The 12,507-nt window shown below is 40.0% G+C and overlaps 5 protein-coding genes across 5 annotated transcripts; all 5 read right to left on the bottom strand.

The window, feature by feature from the left end:
- Nucleotides 1-872: 872 nt before the first annotated feature.
- On the bottom strand, nt 873-1,928 carry TM35_000321330 (metacaspase; the record flags this gene model as incomplete). The annotated part of the gene is made up of 1 exon (XM_029028760.1): nt 873-1,928. One exon carries the CDS (start codon nt 1,926-1,928, stop codon nt 873-875), a length of 1,056 nt encoding a protein of 351 aa, XP_028879884.1.
- Nucleotides 1,929-3,050: 1,122 nt separating this feature from the next.
- On the bottom strand, nt 3,051-4,124 carry TM35_000321320 (metacaspase; the record flags this gene model as incomplete). The annotated part of the gene is made up of 1 exon (XM_029028759.1): nt 3,051-4,124. One exon carries the CDS (start codon nt 4,122-4,124, stop codon nt 3,051-3,053), a length of 1,074 nt encoding a protein of 357 aa, XP_028879883.1.
- Nucleotides 4,125-5,029: 905 nt separating this feature from the next.
- TM35_000321310 (putative cysteinyl-tRNA synthetase) lies at nt 5,030-7,420 on the bottom strand (the record flags this gene model as incomplete). The annotated part of the gene is made up of 1 exon (XM_029028758.1): nt 5,030-7,420. One exon carries the CDS (start codon nt 7,418-7,420, stop codon nt 5,030-5,032), a length of 2,391 nt encoding a protein of 796 aa, XP_028879882.1.
- A 731-nt stretch (nt 7,421-8,151) lies between these two features.
- On the bottom strand, nt 8,152-9,150 carry TM35_000321300 (alpha-1,2-mannosyltransferase; the record flags this gene model as incomplete). Its single annotated transcript, XM_029028757.1, has 1 exon — nt 8,152-9,150. The coding sequence occupies one exon, from the start codon at nt 9,148-9,150 to the stop codon at nt 8,152-8,154; it is 999 nt and encodes a 332-aa protein (XP_028879881.1).
- A 598-nt stretch (nt 9,151-9,748) lies between these two features.
- Nucleotides 9,749-10,684, bottom strand: TM35_000321290 (cysteine peptidase precursor; the record flags this gene model as incomplete). Its single annotated transcript, XM_029028756.1, has 1 exon — nt 9,749-10,684. The coding sequence occupies one exon, from the start codon at nt 10,682-10,684 to the stop codon at nt 9,749-9,751; it is 936 nt and encodes a 311-aa protein (XP_028879880.1).
- Between the last annotated feature and the right edge of the window lie 1,823 nt (nt 10,685-12,507).

Genomic DNA, 12,507 nt, shown 5'->3' with positions numbered 1-12,507 from the left:
AAAAAGATATTACCTGAAAAGCACAAATCGGCAAAAAAAAAGTTCAAAAAACCCCACAAAAAGGCTCCAATAAAAAGAACAACACAAGAAACACCGTAAAATCCACTTGGGAAGCAAATCAAAATAAAAAAAAAAACAAACATATAGTTGCAATAACCATGGGAAACCCCCATAAAAAGGACCCCTTATCCAGCACAATATTATTTTTAGAGTATATTGGGTCCAATTATAAATATATATGTATGTATGTACGTATGTGTATAGATATATATTCCATTTTTCACGCTGTTATTCCCACTCTGACAGCCCTTCGTTCTGAAGAATCACATTTTAAGAACAATAACAACAACAAAAAACATATTGCAAATTATGACCTTACTGGCCCCCATGCATGGCGCAACCCTTTCCCAACACTCAAGCTCACACAAGCCTCTACAGCAATAAGAAGGAAACACAATGTAGAATATCAAAGCGAAAAGAAAAGGGGATGAAATTGCCCATTTTAGACAAAAAAAAACCTCAAATAGAATCTCCATCCCCAAACAAATTTATAGAGTTGCCTTGGTTTCATTTCGTGATTTACCCCAGAACTCTTATATATATACATATATTAACTTGGGTGAGTCAAGTAAAAACCATAAAAGTACTACTTTAGTTCCTCCCTCCTTATTCAGTGAGCGAGGTCGCTGTGTGCATGCACACCGTATACATTACCCACAAAGTAAAGAAGGGAAAACCCCCGAGAGGAAAGGCAACATATATACCACACGAAAGTACATTGCGTTTTAACGCAACAAACGATAGCTTTATCCCTCTCCTTTTCTCAGGGTTCTACCCAACCCATCTCACTCCATATGCCACACACACAGCCATTAAGCAACAGATGGGTCAATTTGAAACGGTTTTATCAGCGAAAACTCCTGCTGCAGGTCGATTGGTTTGGTAGCACTCAGCTGCGGTACCTGCTGAAATCGTTTTCTTCGAAGCATATCGCGTGTGGCAATTATTGTGTCCTGGTAGGAACGATGCTTGTTCTTCAGAAGGATGTACGTAAGGCACTGTGTGGCTGCCCCACCAGCCCCTGATGTGCCCGTCCCGAAGGTGGCGGTATTTCCCACATCAGCAGATGTCTGTTCATCTGCACATCCAGATATCATTAGAACATCAGCCTCTGAGTCATTTCCACTGCGAATGCGTTGCATGTGACAATTTGCTGCTCTACATAAACTCCTGTTTCCCACAAATGTGAATGGTAAATCAAGCATGGATCCAGAGTGACAGCAGTCAAAGACAGCGGTAAGCCGCACCCCTGGGGGAAGTCGAGAAACGAGAATCTTGTTAATATCATCATCCAGAATACACCCGTTACTTCGGAAGTCCACAGGTACAATACATTGATCTTGCTCTTCTTCTGCATCTTGTAATGCCCGTGTATGGGTACCATGACCTGAGAAATGTAGAAAGAGTACATCACCCGGTTTGGCATCCTTTACCAGCCATGCCATGTAACGAATGATGTTAGCCCGTGTCGGTTGTTCGGTACGACCAGGGAAATCCTTTTCATCCACAAGAATATTAACCTCATTGATGGGAAACTTCTTCTTCTGGAATGTGGCAAGCATTTGTTTAACATCATTACAGCAGCCGGAGAGCTGGGCGCTGGTACCATAGTAGTTGATACCAATGAAGAGTGCACGAACGGTGCCGCTCCCAGGACTTGGGGCCTCCCATGGTTGGTATCCTTGCGTGTTCCCAGCCTGCTCAAAGGCCTCATCCACATCCACATTAGGTGGTCTATTCACCTCACCAAGGTACTGGACAATATACGGGCCAGCAATTTTGATGAGTTGCAAACCAAGTTCCACATAGGAAGTGTTTTTGGCATCCAGGCCCAAGAGCTTTAGAAGACATCCAAAGTCACAGCCCATTTCCTCAGTTCTTTCGTATTATCAATGTATGTATGTATATGTGTGATCTATTGAGTTTGTATTTTTCTTTGGATGTGGTTTTTTTTTTTCCTTTAGGCACACGTGGTCTTACCCCTAGAATAATACATTCGAACATACATGGCTCATGGAAGGAGAAAACAAATGAATGTGATAGAAAGCAGAGAAATATCATACAATAAGGGGTAGAGTATGTAGCTGTATCAGGAATAAAGGGGAGAGAGGGAGAGAGTAAATGCTGGAGATCTATAATAGAGAAATGTGAGCCATAGAGTTAAGAACAAAAAATAAAAGACATGAGATAAGACTAATATTTATTATAAACTATGCATATCATATTCATTGCGTTTAGGCTTTCCCATAGGTAAAAGCAGGAACAATGAAAAGATACAACAGAATGATATGAAAAAATAAAACAAAACATACACATTTTCCTTTCCCTTACTTTTTTTTTCTTTACCTTTCTACTTATTCCCTTTGCCATTCTGTAGCATTATTTGACAATCTTTTCCTTTTTTTTTTTATCACAACCTTTTCTCACATCTAATTTTCTCTAAAGAAGATAATTGCATTGCCACAGTCTCCCACCCCACCCACGGTCTCACACCTGCCTACAATGAAAGACCAATGCAGTGACAGTGGCAATGAAAAGGTTGATCCCCACCCCTAAAAAACAACAAAAAAACCACTTTTAACCCTATAAAGAGCAGCATAGCTCTACCAAAGACATTGCCGACTCATTTTACTTTTCTTTTCATTCGTACATAGAATGAATCCCAAACCACTTATTCACTCACTCCACTCTAGCTTACTTACTGCGATCTAGTGTGCGTACACCACCGCGCCAATATATACTTGAGGTTGAACCCATAAAAGTATTACTTTAGTTCCTCCCTCCTTATTCAGTGAGCGAGGTCGCTGTGTACATGCACACCGTATACATTACCCACAAAGTAAAGAAGGGAAAACCCCCGAGAGGAAAGGCAACATATATACCACACAAAAGTACATTGCGTTTTAACGCAACAAACGATAGCTTTATCCCTTTCCTTCTCTCAGGGTTCTACCTAACCCATCTCACTCCATATGCCACCAACACAGCCATTAAGCGAAATAAGGGTCAATTTGAAACGGTTTTATCAGCGAAAACTCCTGCTGCAGGTTGATTGGTTTGGTAGCACTCAGCTGCGGTACTTGTTCGAACTTCTTACTTCGAAGCATATCGCGTGTGGCAATTAGTGTATCCTGGTAGGAAAGATTCGACGTCTTGAGTAGGGTGTACGTAAGGCACTGTGTGGCTGCCCCACCAGCCCCTGTTGCACCCGTTCCAAAGGCGGCGGTATTTCCCACATCAGCAGATGTCTGTTCATCTGCACATCCAGATATCATTAGAACATCAGCCTCGGAAAAGTTTCCCCTACGGATACGTCTCATATGACCATTTGCTGCGCTAGTTAAAATCCTGCTCCCCACAAATGTGAACGGTAAATCAAGCATGGATCCAGAGTGACAGCAGTCAAAGACAGCGGTAAACCTTACCCCTCGGGGAAGTCGAGAGACGAGAATCTTGTTAATATCATTATCCAGAATACACCCGCTACTTCGGAAGTCCACAGGTACAATACATTGATCATATCTTTCACCCACATCATGTAATGCCCGTGTATGGGTACCATGACCTGAGAAATGTAGAAAGAGTACATCACCCGGTTTGGCATCCTTTACCAGCCATGCCATGTAACGAATGATGTTAGCCCGTGTCGGTTGTTCGGTACGACCAGGGAAATTCCTTTCATCCACGAGTATATTAACCTCTTTGATGGGAAACCTCTTCTTCTGGAATGTGGCAAGCATTTGTTTAACATCATTACAGCAGCCGGAGAGCTGGGCGCTGGTACCATAGTAGTTGATACCAATGAAGAGTGCACGAACGTTGCCGCTCCCAGGACTTGGGGCCTCCCATGGTTGGTATCCTTGCGTGTTCCCAGCCTGCTCAAAGGCATCATCCACATCCACATGAGGTGGTCTACTCACCTCACCAAGGTACTGGACAACGTACGGACCAGCAATTTTGATGAGTTGCAGACCAATATCCATGTAGTTTATGGGTCCACCGGCACCACGTGCCTTCTGGACCACATTAAACATATTTTTTATACATGTAAGGTCGAATCCCATTTTCTTTTACTTTTTTTTTTCTATATATATATATATATATATATATAAATATATTCGGAACTTATTACCTATAAGATAGTTTTTCTAGTGTTGTATGTTTGATTGATGGCAGGTTTTTTTCCTTTTTTTATTTTTTTTAGTGTTTTAGAATGCTTACTTAGTTATTGTGTGTTTGCTTGTATTTATCTAAGAATTAATGTTAGTATATGGGAGGCATAGAGAGAAAGAGAGAGTTTTCATTCAGTGCTGTAGATAATCATTAGTTAGGGCCGTGATCATGAGAGTATTATTTCGCAGAAGTTTAAAAAAAGAGTATTATTATAAACAAAGAGAACAAAAAGACAATCCGGAAGAGAACTAAGAAGAGAGAGATAGCGAGAGCGAGAGAAAGAGGACCATTACCATAAAGAAAGAAGCATATATATATATACTTCTTTTCTTTCCTCATCTTTTGTAGAGTTTTATTATACGTTCTTTTTTTTTTTGTTTTGTTTTTGCTTCTCTTTCACGTCATGTAGTTTGTCTCCTTTTCTTTTCCTTTTGCATACTAGTGTAGCATTACCAAGAACATCAACTGATTCAGCGAGAAAACAAAAAAAAAAAAAGAAAAAAACGAGCGAACATAGGAACAAATAAATGAACCAGAGTAACTACTACAATAAGGGATAGGAATGAAAAATAAAGTACGATTACAACACGTGACAACATATGTGTCCTTTTTAGTCTCTTTTTTTCGTTTTAAATGTTTCGCGTCTTTTTTTCTGTTTTTTTTTTTTTTTTTTTAATTGATTCTTTTTCTTCAGTTATTCCTTTTTCTTTCGCATTTCCAGTGCATATATATATATATATATGTACGACTTAATCATTTTCCATAATGACCTCCCCACAGCCCAGTCCCATTACCGTTAAGAGAGATTCTCCAGCGTTTTTCGAAGCTCCACCAGTTCCTTTTCTTGTTCTTCTAACCAAGGTATACCACCCCTTCCGATAAAGTCCTCATATGTTTTAGTGTACTTTGCAAGTTCCTTAGAAAGCTTCTTTTGCTCCTTCTCATTCACCACTTCACCCGTTGTAAGTTTTGTTGGTAATCCGGTTTCTGTACTGAACTCGGCGTAAATCCTCCCCTCCACCGCCTTTGCCGCTTCCCGCTCCTGAAAGTACATTAAGGGTGTACATGTATACTGCCGCCACTTCTCCGTTAATTTACGTTTTGTTTCAATTTGATTTTCAAGTTTCTTTCGCTGTTCTAAACATTGTTGTTCTTTGCGTTCTGCCATTTCCCGCATGAGTACTTCTCTGTCATCGCTTTTCCACGTGGTGGGACCCGCCGGGTTATCCTCAATGCGAATCCCCGCCTGCACAAGCCACTCATCCCGCACGGCATCACACAAGGGAAGAAACACACCGCCGCTCCCCTGCGCTTTCGCCGCATCCCGCACCTCATCACGAAATCGCAAAAGGGCATCCATTACAGTAACAAGACGATCATCTTTGCCTTGTTGTTGTTGTTCAGTTAATCCAATAGCGTCTGTACCTTCCACCAGACCAAATACCTGCAAGATACGAGTAACATAACGGCCTACCTTACGTACTAAGGTTGCACTTGGTCTTTCACCCGTAAGAAGATATTGATTTGTTGTACTCACCAAACGCATAATGGCATCCATTGCTGTGGGAGTATCAAAGTTATTCTGTAACGCCGTATGTACAATATCCTCTACTTCTATCCATGTTTCAGTGAGATTTCGATCATGTTCATTAAATCCTTGTGTATCTGACCAATAATCTTTACGTAGTACAATATCTACACTTCCAAAGAATGCCCGAAGTACACGTTCACGTTCTTTTGCCTCATCAATACTTTGATCTGAAAAATTCATAGGTTTACTCCAATGATTTGAAAGAAATAAGAGTCGCATCGCACGTGGCGTGACTCCCAACTCATCCAATGCCTGGCGAATGGTAATAAAATTCTTTAAACTCTTACTCATTTTCAATCCCTTAATATGTAAATGACCACAATGAAGGAAGTAATTAACCCATTGTTGCTCCAGATGACAGGCCTCACTCTGTGCACATTCATTATCATGATGTGGAAATTTTAAATCCCACCCTCCACTGTGTATATCCATATTTTTCCCAAGTATATCTGATGCCATTACGGAGCATTCAATATGCCATCCAGGTCTTCCATCACCCCAAGGAGATTCCCAACGTGGTTCTCCCGGTTTTGAGAATTTCCACAAGGCAAAGTCATTTGGAGCCCGTTTCTCTCCTGCTACGACTGAACTTAACGCTCCTTCTCCCTCTGCCATCTCCGCCTCCGTCGCATTACGTTCCTCTCGATCACTTACAGGCTTCAACTTTGGATAATCATGACCAGCCTTTGCAAAGGCAACGGTATCAAAGAATATAGATGTAGTTCCACGGTAGGCAAATCCATTATCCATAATCTTCTGAATAAACTCAATAACCTGTGGAACATATTCTGTGACTCGTGTAACTACATCAGGTTCTCGAATACCAAGACGTTGCATATCTTCAAAGAACAGACGTTCATACTCACGGGCATGTTGTTCAAATATACTCTGATCTATCACAGCATGTCCTTCTCGCACATCAAGAAGGTCACCATTTACACCAGAGGCCGCCTTGAAAAGAGTATCAAAATCTCCAGAAGAAATAGCTGCCGCAATACGTTCTTTTGCTTCTTGAAATTGTGTCTTTTTTAGATCAAGTTCCAGCAACTTTTCCTCTCGTTCGGATTTGGCTCTACTTGGCGCTGTCTCTGGAATAGGCTCTGATAAACGTTGTGCCAAAGCGGCAAGTGAAGCTTCTGCTGCTGCTTGCGCTTCTTTTGTGAAGGAAACAAGTTTCGCAAAATCAGATCCCTGCAATGTCTCTTCACGGAAACGTTTTAGTAGAGCACCAATACGAGCCCTCTTAATAATTTTATCATCAATATCTGTAATATTCATTTGATACAGAACCTTATATCCAAAGTAATCCTCCATGATACGACGCAAAATATCAAAAGTAAGATATGCACGGGCATGTCCCATATGCGAGACATCATATACTGTAGGTCCACAGGTATACCAACGCACAAATCGTCCTACACGCGGGGCGAATGGTTCCACAGTTTCTGTGAGTGAATTAAGTACATTAAGACCTTTTCCATCATTATGCGTTGGTGGGTACCATGGTGGATGACGCGGGGCCTGCACGGGATCTTCGCTCCTTAACCCTTCGGCCACCACCACTTTCTGTTGTTGTTGTTGTTGGCCAGAGCTCATACTGATTGCAATAGAGGAAAGGGACGGTGGAATGCGGAAAGATCGAAAATAACGCGTGGTTGTGAAGTGTAACACTAAAAGAAACCTGCTAGGGTTTTTTGTTTTTTTCCTTTTTTTTTTTTACCCTAGCTTGCAAGTATGCTGTTTAGGTAAGACTTAAGAGAGAAAGAATGAGTAAAATAAATAAAAAAAAAACAAACATTATTTCAAATACAAGCAATAACTTATATGGTTTGGTAATATTAAAAAGATTCCACATTGTTTATGCAATAAAAAAAAACCTGGTTTTCTTTATTTTCGTGGGGTGAGGATAAGGGAGAACAAAAAATAATGCGGCAATGTGAAAAAGTCTTCTGTTTTTTTCTTTTTCGCCCAATACAATGATATCCCCTCGTATATTGAGTCAAGTATAGATGTAAAAAAAAAAAAAAAAACAAAGAAAAAAACCACTACAAGTAATATCGCAATCCATGTAAAGAAAAAAACAAGAACAAAAACCCATATATAAGCAAACCACACTCAAATCACTGTTGGCGGGCCCCTTCGCACATTCCAGATAAAAGCAAAAGAACAAAAAAAAAAAAAAAATGGCATATATATATATATATGGGGTTTCTGTATAAATATCAAAGCAAATGAGAAACAAAAACATAATTCCAGAGAAATACATACACAGACGGATATATATATATATATATATATAGTCAGTACGTGTTGACGTATATATTTATTTATTTTACTTCACGCCGAGGAAGTACTGGGAGAGGTTTTCTAGGCTTGTGTATATATCCACCAAAGGCATCAGGGAATTTACACTTTTTCCAACCCATACGATGCATGACGACTTCCACTCCCAAAGTGTGTATAGGTGCATCTCCCCAACGATACTGCATAATCCCTCGTGGTTCCTCTTCATCCAAGAAACGAAACATAGATGTATACAATAAATGACGTTTTAACGCTATTGTACCAATCTCAAAATTATTGTAGTACATAAACGCACGAAATTTCTTCTTTCCCAGAGTTTCATTACCTGTAACAAACTTATCCGTAATAACAGAAATTTCCTCTTGTGTTAACGTACTATATGCCCAACGCTGAAACGTTGTCCATAAATCCTTCGTCACAGAGGGAGGATCTTTCTTTATATACATATATCCATACGAACATTGATGTAACTGCATTACCTGAAAGACATCACAGGGAACATAAGTAGTAAGAAACGAATCATCATCTAACCTCCAGTAGTAATCATAAGCGTCCAATGAGGGAAGTTGCCAAACAAGTCCTGCCCAAAAACGACACATAATACGATATCCACGTCCCTGAGTCTTTCGCTGTGATCCTGTGGACATCCATGTACGCAATTGATCCTCAGAGATGCCATCTGGTAACGTATTCCAGAATCTACTTACATCCTCCAACTCTACACGGTATGCAGAAGGTATGGCAGCAGTTATTGCCAAACGCACATCATCCGATAAGTTTTCATGAAATATATGAACAGGATACGAATAATTTTTAAGAAAATAAGCCTCCAAACGTGGCAGCATATCAGATACAAATCGATCCGTACTCTTACCAATAAGTATAAGTATAACACCATTCACAGAGCCACGAACCGGACTAAAACGCGGGCAAGTTGCCAAAACACGATTCCCATCAAGTGTTTCCACTGTACGTACAGCCTCAAATGGTGCGTAACACAGAAAAAAAGAAAATACAACCATCAACACAACGAAAAAAAAAAGATAAAATATCCTCCCAACAGAACGTTTTTTTACATGGGCCATCTTAGTAATATGAGGTAGGGGGAAGGAGGGAAATAAGTGCTCTTAAGCAGTACAAACAAGAAAGAAACAAAAAAAAAAAAAAGCAAATAAAAACAATTTTACCCCCACAGAAGACAAACACAAAAAAAAAATATATAAACCATATCATCTAATTCAAAAACAAAAAAAATGTCATTCCATAACCAATACCAAAAAGTCCAGGCAGAAGAAAAAATATATTTCTGCGGTTCCCTCCTCAACGACTTTACCGCAAAAAAAAAAAAAAGATTTGGTACACAACATCTTCAAGCAACTCATAATCCAACACACGAATAGTGCAACACAAATCAATAAAAAACCAAAATATACAGAACAAGAATAATAATATAACCAAAAAAAAAAAAAAAACAATCCCCAAAAGAACACAACCAAAATATTAATCAACACTACTAACACAAATAACTCAACAACACCAATCCAACACAGCTAACATCCACCAACACAACAACATTAACAACAAAATAAAAACATAACTAATAGTGACTTATTAACACAGTTAAAAAGAAACACACTCACCCCACGAGTTCTTGATGATCCAGTACGGTGGATTGCTGCTGTCATCGTAGCCGACAAGAAGTACGCCGTGGTTCAACTGGTCCGATTCACAGTTCGTCAAAACACCACTTACGTACGACAGAAAGCTGTTGGCGTCGACAGCGATAGCAATGGGTCCATTGGTAGCAAGCCATGCCGCCATCTTGTCCTCATCTTTTGGCAAGTCCACAAAGCCAGTGACTGTCGCACCAACCTCATGTTCACTTGTCGAGCACGCCGGCGTTTGACCGGAGCCAGAGACGTAGGGATAGCTGCTCTCCGTGTACACCTTGCCCTTGTTCGAATCCACGAGCCACTTGAAGGCGTTGTCCATCAAGCCGCCATTGCAGCCTTCATCCACGGTATCACAGGACACAAGCAGCTGCTCTGACAAGCGTGTCAGTGGGTTGCCGGCCATGTGCCACTGGCTCTCGATGTTGCCAATGGCGGAGAAAGCCCAGCAGGAGCCGCAGCTGCCCTGATCCTTCACTGGCGTCACGGCTCCCTTCGTGCGCCAGTCCACCTGCGCGGGCGCATTCCCGGCAGGCACCTCCACTGGTCTCCGCAGACGCCTCTCCGCCATCTTGAAGTACGCCTCACCATTGATGTAGCGCTGACGGAACTCCTCGCGTGTGAGGTCAGAGAAGCGTGTCACGCCGAACATTGCGTGCGGGTTTGCCTTTGCCTCCAGCTCTGCATGCGCAAGGTTCTCCTTGAACACGCGCAGACGATACGCCTCCTCACCAGCATCCCTGTACACCTTGCCGTACTTCTGCTTGAAGGCCGCAAACTTCGATGCCAGAGTGTCGTCAGCACGCATGCTTGCCATCGCCGCGGGGATGGTGCACAGGATGATGGCCAAAGCAGCCAAAGACACCAGAGTGTGGGTCACCTTCATGGTATCGGATTGTACGTTTGTTTGTTTGCCTTCTTGCTTGCTTTGTTATTATTTGCTATACTAATGTTTTGGCTTAACTATCAATGGTGATTGAAATTGAGGGGGAAAAATGGATATGGTTGCCGCATGGCATATAGGCTTATGTTATTCTTTTTATTTATTTTACGATTTTTTTGTTGTAATTGTTTCTAAAGCTGTGGTTTATTATTTTGATTGTATGCCACACGTAGTTTAGATGGATATGATGTTAATCTAGAAACCACTTTTTTCAATGTTTCTCGTTTATAAGTTTGTGGTACTATTAGTGCGGTGGTGAATGGTGCGAAAGTGAGAATAATGGGATTTACTTCCTTTTTTTTTATTTTCTGCAATGTTCGTCAGATGGGTTTAATGCCATTTTATTGTTTTTTGATGTTGTTGTATAGTCAAAATGTTGCTCTTATTTGTTTCTTGTAGTAATTTGGATAAGTTTTTTCTTTTTATTTTTTGTTTGAACTTGGATAGTGTAGCATAAATTATTGGATTTAAAGTGTGGATTAGTGCGGTTGTATAACGCAAATGTATTGTGTTTACATTATTTTAGTTTGTATAAACCCGATGGTGATAGTGGTATTGGTGCATAATGTATGATGAATTAATAAAAGTGTACGTCCAGGTGTTTACCCTATCAGTGTTAAAAAGTGATTTAAAAAAAAAAAAAAGAAAGAAGTAAGCCGAATACAGGTAACTTTCTCTTTTTTCTTTCAAATATCTTCGTGAGATATTTTGATTGTGTTTAAATGAGTTCATGTTCCCTATATATTATCAGTTTTTTTTTTTTTTTTGTTGTTGTGTGTGTGTGAATCATACAATAAGGCGATCTGCGGTGAGATTTCACTGTAGCCAATGAAAGACACAAGTTTTGATTCTCTTTTTTTTTTTCTTTTCTTTTTACTCTGATGGCTTTCTAACCATAATGTACCTTCGAACACCAGTCTGGTCCAATACCACTTGTCCCCACCATTCCAGAATGGTGATGTAAAATTTGTACCTTTACTATTTACTTCAACACCCCGCATCACTGTAAGAATATCTGCTGCAAGTGAAGAGGGTTTAACAGTGTTACTTGATGGGATAATAACAATTTCTCACTTTCGTTACGGTACATTGCTGCTCTCTTGTGCATTCCATAGTGGTGTTGCCAGGTGTAAGTGTAGATTCCTTTTTTTTTTTTTTTTGTACATAGATACATCCGATTTATTGTCACTATTTTTTATGTACATGCGATAATAATAACATATAAAAATTCTGTGTGGAATTGTTCTTCATCTTCTTCTTCTTGTTTTTCTTGTTTAGATCCCTTTGCATGTGTACGCTGTGGTCTTGGAGTAAATCTATGTATTTCTTCTTCTTTCTCTTTCCTCCTATTGTTAATATTATCACTGATAATGACATTAACGGACGGGACCCGCTGCACTACGTGGACTTCAGACACCGACGGATTTCTTTGTTTTCATCATCAAAAACAGAGAATGCATTTAATATGTTGAATGTCAGTAGCATTCATACTACAGTAGAAGCAGCAGCAGCAGCAAATAAACAAATGGAACTTCTTCCATTTCTGTATACGCAGGCTCATAGAACTAATTAAATAAATATAAATATATTTATAGATGTGTTCTTCTTCCTATTTTTATTCTGCTTCTTTGCAGTTCAGAGTTCTTTTATAGCATAAACATTTGGAAAGTGATACATGCTGGGAGATGCCGAATCGCAACAGTCACCATGTATATGCACATATCTGCAGACCAAATGGGAAAGAAATAGAAAAGAAAAGAAAAAAA

This window comes from Trypanosoma theileri (assembly GCF_002087225.1).
Source record: "Trypanosoma theileri isolate Edinburgh chromosome Unknown TM35_Tth_32_V1, whole genome shotgun sequence".
NCBI classification, from domain to species: domain Eukaryota; phylum Euglenozoa; class Kinetoplastea; order Trypanosomatida; family Trypanosomatidae; genus Trypanosoma; species Trypanosoma theileri.
The sequence above is the reverse complement of the archived record's forward strand: the minus strand, read 5'-3'. Positions and strand labels throughout refer to the sequence as shown.